The following is an 8474-nucleotide window of genomic DNA, read 5'->3' on the forward strand; positions in this document are numbered from 1 at the left end:
TTTGGGAACTCAGAACCTCTGTACTACACTGTAGTAACCTCAAATATTAAACTTGATTTTAAAATAAAACATGAACTTCTCTTGAAACTTGAAACACCTGCTATGTAGCTAACAAATGTTAACATACAGCACCGATGATAAAACTTATTCTAAGATCTTCTATCTTTTTTTTTGGGGGGGGGAGGTCTTAGCTGTAGGGTGTGTGCACTCATCGGAAAGACAGAGACAGAGACAGAAAGTGAGAAGTCACCCCTCAGCAGAGATGGCCATGCCACACTCTCCATTCTCCTCTTGGGATCTTGGGCACACACGCATACTTGCCTGGCATGAGTTTAAGTCACTGGGTCCAGGACTCGAACCATAGTCGACTTCGTGGGAGTCCAGCTACATAACCATTATGCCATCTGCTCGTCCCCTTTCTTCTATCTTTTGAGGGTCCTCCACTAGCTACAAAGATTAAGTTTTATTTTCCTCTGATTTATATCATAAAAACAATAGTAGTTTCCCCAGTTATGAAACTGAATATGCATTTCCAAACTATGTTTACTTCTCACTTCAATATTCAAATGTACTTTTTGGGGTAGGAATGACAGTAGTGCCCCTATGTGAAAATTGTGCTCTAACATTTTCAACTCATAACATTTTCAGTTCATATGATTGATGTCTGCCTCTCTGGATTTCTATTTTGTTTGTTTGTTTTAAGAGATTTTTGTTTTAGGGTATGTGTACTCTTTAGAGAGATAGGGAGAGGGAAAAAAGGTGAGAAATCATCCCCCAGGCATGTTGGCCACGCTGCAACCCCTTCTCCTTCATTCTCCTCTTGGATTTTGAGTATGTATGCATATGCGCCTGGCTTGAATTTCAATTCACCGGGTCTGGGACTTGAACAGTGGTCCGCCACGTGGGAGGCCAATGTCTTAACCACTATACCACCTGCTGGCCCCAGTGGATATGTTCTTTTGACTTCACTTTTTTCCTCTAATATTGTGGTTTGATTTATTTGTTTATGTAAGAGATCTGTCTTGCTCTGTTGCCTGGGGGCCTCAAACTTGTGATCTTCCTGCCTCAGTCTCCCATGTAGCTGGGATTGTAGGTGTGTACCAGTGCACCGGCTGTGATTTTGTAGTTATTCACACATCATTTGTGAAACTTTGTTATTTCAATCGCAAATTTTTATTCTGAATAATTAGTACCTTTTCAGTCTCAGATAATCTTTGTTAATATTTTCAGGAAATCAGTTTTATTATGAAAAAACATTCAGCCTATTTGTTTTGTATAACATGAAGAACATATGTCTAGCTTTTAACATGTCTGCTATTATATTACATAAGTGCATTTAACAACACAAGTTATTCCATAATACTGAGAACAGCAGCATAAACACATACATCTAAGAATTTTGCTACTTTATACAATCTTTCATTAAATAACATTTATACACACATTTCCAAACATTTCTAGCTTTCTGAATGTATTTGGAACTATATGTATATAACCACTAAAATAATATAGGCCCTTTGGGTGGATGACAGTAGAAGCCCATAAAATATTGTTCTTAAAAACAAAAACAGATTGTATTATCATTTTGCATACGTTTTAGTTATTTGAGATTTAGGAACTCTGATAAACTCAAAGGTGGAAAGATCTGTTACTCTTTAGAAGGGAGGACAGGTGGGGAGAGTGTCAGTGGCAGGGCTAGGACTTGACCCTGTACTAAGAAGTAGCACCTCAGTGTAGCTTATGGGACCACGTCAGGATGGAGTTATTCCTGTGCAGTTAAGATGAAGAGCTTTCCGCCTCCTGCAGAGGTAGTAGCAGCTAATTTGGTGACTGGTGGGCCAGTCACCTTTTAGAGCCGCAAAACAGGTGCAGGTCGGGCTGACATCTACGCTGTCAGGAAACGACGGGAGTGGCAGTCTCTGTGAGGTCCATCCTTATCAGCACTGCAGTGATTTCGTTCCTCTCTGGTTTTAAGGAGACTTTTTAGACCTATAAAAAGAGAAAGAGGATATAAAAGTGATATTCAGACCCTGGCTCCAGTCTGGCTTCTGCTTGGAACATACAGAGTTCGTAGATAACTGGAAGATTCTCAGGTAGGGGGGGATGGTGAGGTTTCCTGCTGTTACGCCATCATGGATTATCAGGATTGGTTTTTTTAGGTCAGAAAAGATTTGGGGAAAATATGGCAGCTTGCTTGGATAGATGTAGCTGTCTTAGGTTGAAGCGATCTACTGATGCTTCTGAACAGGTTGGACAGAGTAACTTTAGATCCCACACAAAGTGGCATCTCAGTGTACAAATAAAGGGAGGCGGAGGAGGGCGAGATGGTAGCATACGTTCAGCCCATTCGCCCACAACAAAGCCCAGTGCAGATATTTCTAATTTCCCAAGATTGCCCTTTCCCAGGGAGCAGTTCTTCTGCCAGCAATATGAAGCCTACCTTTCCTTGCTAACTGCTTTCAGTAGGTTCTTGATGGCCTTAGATTCGGGATCCAGACATCTCTTCTCCGCGTTCTTTTTCATTGTGGCACTGCAGAAGTAAATAGGGGTAAAAATATTTAAAACAATGTTGGTTCCATGAGAACAGGCAGAAGATACAGCTCTGCTATACGTTAGTTCTAGAATCATGGCGTCCTGATACGGTGCATGAATATAGCCATCGTCTATTTACTATGGTATGCGATTACAGTCATCACGTATTTAATACAGAACACGATTACATCCAGGGGACCATCAGATGGGGTTTTACTCACATGATCTCAACACGTGGACAAGATTGACTTGCAGGAATAATTTCCAGTTTTTCTAAGGCTTTCGGATGAACAAATTTATTACTGATGGTGATGCACGTACAGCGTACAGTTCGAGAGAGAGGCACTCCTGCAGGAAAAGAGACCAGGAAACGTTAGCATGGCATTTCACCTTAGGCATTGAATATAGATGCAATAACAAAACCTCTACCCCCATATCATGATATAATCAATTTGCAAAGGAGGGCAGCCCATTAGAACACATCTCCGAATGACCAGTTGATTATCTGCAAAAAGGGAATTAGCATCTTACTGGTTATGAAATGATGCTTTTGGGCATCGTTGAAGTGATGCAAGTAGTTAGGTAAGGAGGCCGCCCGTGTCTCATCCTCCCTCTCCTCAGCCCCTCACATTTGCTGTGTCTGTCTTCAAATTCCCTCTCTTCTGTTCTCCCTCTCTTCTTTCTTACTTACACTGCGCTCCTTGTTTCGGACTCCAACATGCGTATAAACTCTATGAACAGAGGTAACCTATGCTGATTTCCCTTTTATTTTTAGCATGCAGTGCAGTTTTTGAAAGTGCACTGTTCCTGTATTTTTAGATTTGATACCCAGTCCTATTAGTTTATAAATCGAGGTTCCTTACCTTGAGTGCCACTCAGAGCCAGAAAGATAAGGCAGAAAAGGAGAATGGCACTTGGCTTCATGATGCTGAGGCTGGAGGTTCCACGGCAGGAGGTTCGAAATGTGCCTGAGCTGTTGAGGAGTGTCTTAGAAAACGTGGGGCTAGTATGCAGTATTTATCTGCAAGGCACTTTCCCTCCCTTGGCTCTGATTGGATAACGATACGGTTCGCTCAGCAAAAACTGCTGGCTGTTCCATGGGGAAGTCCCATGTTGCAAAATCGAAGGTTTTATTTGTATTTATGTAGCCTCCGAGTTATGGAATTTCCCCTCACTCCCGTTTTTGTTTTTTTTTTCTGAATCTGAGTGAAGTAGGTTTCACTTTCCAAAACATGAACTGTTTCCTGAAAATTAGAACTTTATACCACATAGATATATTTTTTAATGGAACTTTTAAATTCTCATCTTTTACCTCCTGCAAAATATAAATATCAACTTAATCCTTAAATCAAAGCCCTAAATACAGTCTTTAAATGAATACAGCTTCATATTATGGCTTGCATTCATCTTAATTTGCATCAGTAAGGCATGAATAGGAATATTTAGTATTATTTATTTATGGGTTGCAGAGATGTCACACTTTCTTAGTTGACCCCAGCAGTTCTATAAATAAGGTAGGAAAGTTATTTTCATTTTGCAGATAGAAGAAAAGTAGTTACGTAAGGAGGTGGTTGTATTAGGTCACAAAGGTGGCTCTTCATTTATCTAGGATGCTTCTTCTCGATGTTTATTTTAAACCTTGTCATTACTTTCAGAGGCTACTTTCAAAGTAGCCTCAGAAATAGCATTTTTTTATCCTCTTTAGGTATATCTTAAGTTTTGAGAATAGCAAGTTGTATGTACCCGATGATTAGGGCAAGCTTTTAGCTTGGCAGCGCCCTTCGATCTGATATTATACGGTATTAAGGTTGATTGTCTTAGACGAGGCCAAAGATGATGGGACTGACAAAATTCAAAAAGTTCTACAAATGCCTAGGATTTTCATAATATCATTAGAATACATGAATAGCTTCCAGCATAGGTATTCTGAGGGAAACCACTCTTCATTTGGCTATCTGATTTCTGATGCATGAAGTTTCCTGTCTTACAGTTAGTCCTTAAAAGAGAACATCTTGGGACCAGCAGGTGGCATGGTGGTTAAGGCGCTGGACACTCCCCCGTAGTCGACCACCATTCACGTCCTGGACCTGGTGGCTTGCTTTCTCACTTTCCCTCTCTCTCTTTCTCTGTCTCTCTCATCAAGTTAAAAAAAAAAAGAATGAATGAATAAATAAAATGAAAATAAATCTTTTTAAAAATAAAATAAAAGAGGACATCTTAAAAAGACATCCAGAGAGGCCAGCAGGTGACATGGAGCGCGGGGTGCTAGAGCCTACACGGCCAGCTTTGCCATTTAAGTCCCAGACTTGGCAGCTTTAGAATCATGCTGAATGCATGCGCGTGCATGCCCCCACTCCTGAGAGAAGTGGAGAAGGGATTATGGTGTGGCCTGGGGTGGGGGTGATTTCTCACTGCCCCCCCACCTCTCTTTTGCTCTGTGTGTCTCTCTCTGGCAAGTGCACACACCCTAAAAAAAGACATCTGGAATGATATGAGAAAAGGATTCATAGCTAAAACAGCGTGATCGCAAGAAACAAGGGGTGCTTTTTAAGGAAATAGATTTAAAAGGGGGCCATGACTAGAGAGAGACCTTGAGGGAACAGCTTGACACAGGAGGGAAACATATCTTGATTTAAGATGGAGTTCAACTCTAAGAGACTGTCAAATGCAAAGCAAAGGGGAGAAACAGTTTCAGTCACTGAGCTGGGTCTGACCGTGAGAACTGAAATGAGCACAATTTCAGTTCAGTCACACATAGGGGCAAAACTTGGTTTCTTAGCATTCAGCAGTACTTGGCTACTTATTTACGGTAGATAGCAGCAGTAGAAAGCACACGATATCCGTATATTGGAACATGTATTGGACCCGACAGTAGAAATTCAGCAGTATCTAAGGACTGTAGTGGTCCTTGGTTATGTTCTTTGCAAGTGATTGGTGATAGGGGGTCAAAGATGAAGTGCTGTTCCAAACAGAGGCCTCACTCTGCAGTGAGCGATCTGAGGTGGGCGCGATTTGGAACCGAGGAAAGCGTTATGGGAGGTCTTTTCATAGTCAGTGAGGCTGCAGCAATGCAGGGATCAGACAGGAATGATCAGACCTCTATCCTGGGTTTAATGTATTTTGTGGTTATTATTTCTTTTCTTTTTCTGTGTTTTTTTCTTTTTCTTTTTCTTTTTCTTTTTTTTTGAGAAGTTTTTGCTATAGGGCATGTGTGCTTGCCAGAAAGACGGAGAAAGAGACAGAAAGTGAGAAATCACCCCCTCCCCCCGGGGGGATAGCCATGCTGCAATCCCTTCTCCTCCATTCTTCTCTCAGGATCTTGGGCATGCACACACACGCACCTGGCATGAATTTAAGCCACCAGGTCCAGGACTTGAACCACAGTTGACTACATGGGAGTCCAGCGACATAATCACTATGCCAACTGCTGGTCCTGCAAATTTATATATTCTAACAAAATTAGAATATTAATTTCGGAATGTAGGAAGAAACAAAGTCCTTTTCCCTAGTTACAAAACTTTTATACATGTACACAATACGCAACATAATTTAACACAGAACCTAACTGAACCTGGTCTGTTTAGTCAAAAAAGCAAAATAGCAGAGAGGGAAACCAAGCAACCAGTCATAAAGGTTGGTAGAGTCTCCTAGGGGTTAGGATTTTATAGGATCTGGGTCTCAGTTTTACAGGTCTAGAAGCCTGTTCTTCCCAATCATCCAGAGAAAGCATATTCTGAGAGAAATTCTGCTAATCAAAACTACAAGGGACTAAGACACAGATTAAAAAGATAACTTATTAATTTTTAATGAGGGGGCCGACAAGTGGCGTGATGGTGGACTCCCACGTGGCTGACCATGATTCGAGTCCCAGACCTGATGGTTTGCTTTCTCTCTCTCTCTTTCTCTGTCTCTCTCTCTGGTCAAATTTAAAAAAATAATAATAATAGGGACCAGCAGTTAGCATAATGGCTGTGTCGCTGGACTCCCATGTAGTCGACCGCGGTTTGCGTCCCGGACCCGGTGGCTTAAAACTCACGCCAGGCGCGTGTGCGTGCGTGCCCAAGATCCCAGAATGGAGGAGAAGGGATTGCGGTGTGACCATCCCCCCTGGGGGGTGATTTCTCACTTTCTGTCTCTCTGTCTCTCTCTGTCTGTCTGGCAAGCGCATGCGCCTTATAGCAAAAATCTCTCCAAAATAATAATAATAATAATGAATAAAATTAAATATTTAATTTTTTTTAAAAATGTGGACCTTCCCAGTAACTGGGATGGATTGAATGACTGGGATGGATTGATTCTGGTATTTAAGTCACCCATTTTCCAGGGTCAGAGTATCTGGGAGGTTGAATTAATAATTAGAACATTGCTAGGTTAGCATAGAGTCAAAACGAGGGACCCGTCTTGTTGTAAATGGAGTTTTGCTCAGAGAGAAACCTTACAGATGTAGTCAACAAGGAAAATCATTTAGGGAAAAAAAAAATCAAACTTTAGGGGGCCATGACTAGAGAGAGACCTTGAGGGAACAGCTTGACACAGGAGGGAAACATATCTTGATTTAAGATGGAGTTCAACTCTAAGAGACTGTCAAATGCAAAGCAAAGGGGAGAAACAGTTTCAGTCACTGAGCTGGGTCTGACCGTGAGAACTGAAATGAGCACAATTTCAGTTCAGTCACACATAGGGGCAAAACTTGGTTTCTTAGCATTCAGCAGTACTTGGCTACTTATTTACGGTAGATAGCAGCAGTAGAAAGCACACGATATCCGTATATTGGAACATGTATTGGACCCGACAGTAGAAATTCAGCAGTATCTAAGGACTGTAGTGGTCCTTGGTTATGTTCTTTGCAAGTGATTGGTGATAGGGGGTCAAAGATGAAGTGCTGTTCCAAACAGAGGCCTCACTCTGCAGTGAGCGATCTGAGGTGGGCGCGATTTGGAACCGAGGAAAGCGTTATGGGAGGTCTTTTCATAGTCAGTGAGGCTGCAGCAATGCAGGGATCAGACAGGAATGATCAGACCTCTATCCTGGGTTTAATGTATTTTGTGGTTATTATTTCTTTTCTTTTTCTGTGTTTTTTTCTTTTTCTTTTTCTTTTTCTTTTTTTTTGAGAAGTTTTTGCTATAGGGCATGTGTGCTTGCCAGAAAGACGGAGAAAGAGACAGAAAGTGAGAAATCACCCCCTCCCCCCGGGGGGATAGCCATGCTGCAATCCCTTCTCCTCCATTCTTCTCTCAGGATCTTGGGCATGCACACACACGCACCTGGCATGAGTTTAAGCCACCAGGTCCAGGACTTGAACCGTGGTCGACTACATGGGAGTCCAGCGACATAATCATTATGCCAACTGCTGGTCCCACAAATTTATATATTCTAACAAAATTAGAATATTAATTTCGGAATGTAGGAAGAAACAAAGTCCTTTTCCCTAGTTACAAAACTTTTATACATGTACACAATACGCAACATAATTTAACACAGAACCTAACTGAACCTGGTCTGTTTAGTCAAAAAAGCAAAATAGCAGAGAGGGAAACCAAGCAACCAGTCATAAAGGTTGGTAGAGTCTCCTAGGGGTTAGGATTTTATAGGATCGGGGTCTCAGTTTTATAGGTCCAGAAGCCTGTTCTTCCCAATCATCCAGAGAAAGCATATTCTGAGAGAAATTCTGCTAATCAAAACTACAAGAGACTAAGACACAGATTAAAAAGATAACTTATTAATTTTTAATGAGGGGGCCGACAAGTGGCGTGATGGTGGACTCCCACGTGGCTGACCATGATTCGAGTCCCAGACCTGATGGTTTGCTTTCTCTCTCTCTCTTTCTCTGTCTCTCTCTCTGGTCAAATTTAAAAAAATAATAATAATAGGGACCAGCAGTTAGCATAATGGCTGTGTCGCTGGACTCCCATGTAGTCGACCGCGGTTTGCGTCCCGGACCC

The 8474-nt window shown here is 41.7% G+C and overlaps 2 protein-coding genes across 7 annotated transcripts in view; one reads left to right on the top strand and one right to left on the bottom strand.

Annotated features, from left to right (window-relative positions):
• ART3 (ADP-ribosyltransferase 3 (inactive)) overlaps positions 1-8474 on the top strand; it is a 75986-nt gene that overhangs the window by 7545 nt on the left and 59967 nt on the right. The gene's annotated exons all lie outside the window — the stretch shown is intronic.
• On the bottom strand, positions 1151-3533 carry CXCL10 (C-X-C motif chemokine ligand 10). The gene is made up of 4 exons (XM_006142961.3): positions 3396-3533; positions 2754-2880; positions 2441-2530; positions 1151-1989 (listed from the first exon to the last, which is right to left on the bottom strand). Exons 1-4 carry the CDS (start codon positions 3454-3456, stop codon positions 1971-1973), a joined length of 297 nt encoding a protein of 98 aa, XP_006143023.1. The 5' UTR covers positions 3457-3533; the 3' UTR covers positions 1151-1970.

This window comes from Tupaia chinensis, unplaced genomic scaffold (genome assembly GCF_000334495.1).
Source record: "Tupaia chinensis unplaced genomic scaffold, TupChi_1.0 Scaffold000086_1, whole genome shotgun sequence".
NCBI classification, from domain to species: Eukaryota; Metazoa; Chordata; class Mammalia; order Scandentia; family Tupaiidae; genus Tupaia; species Tupaia belangeri.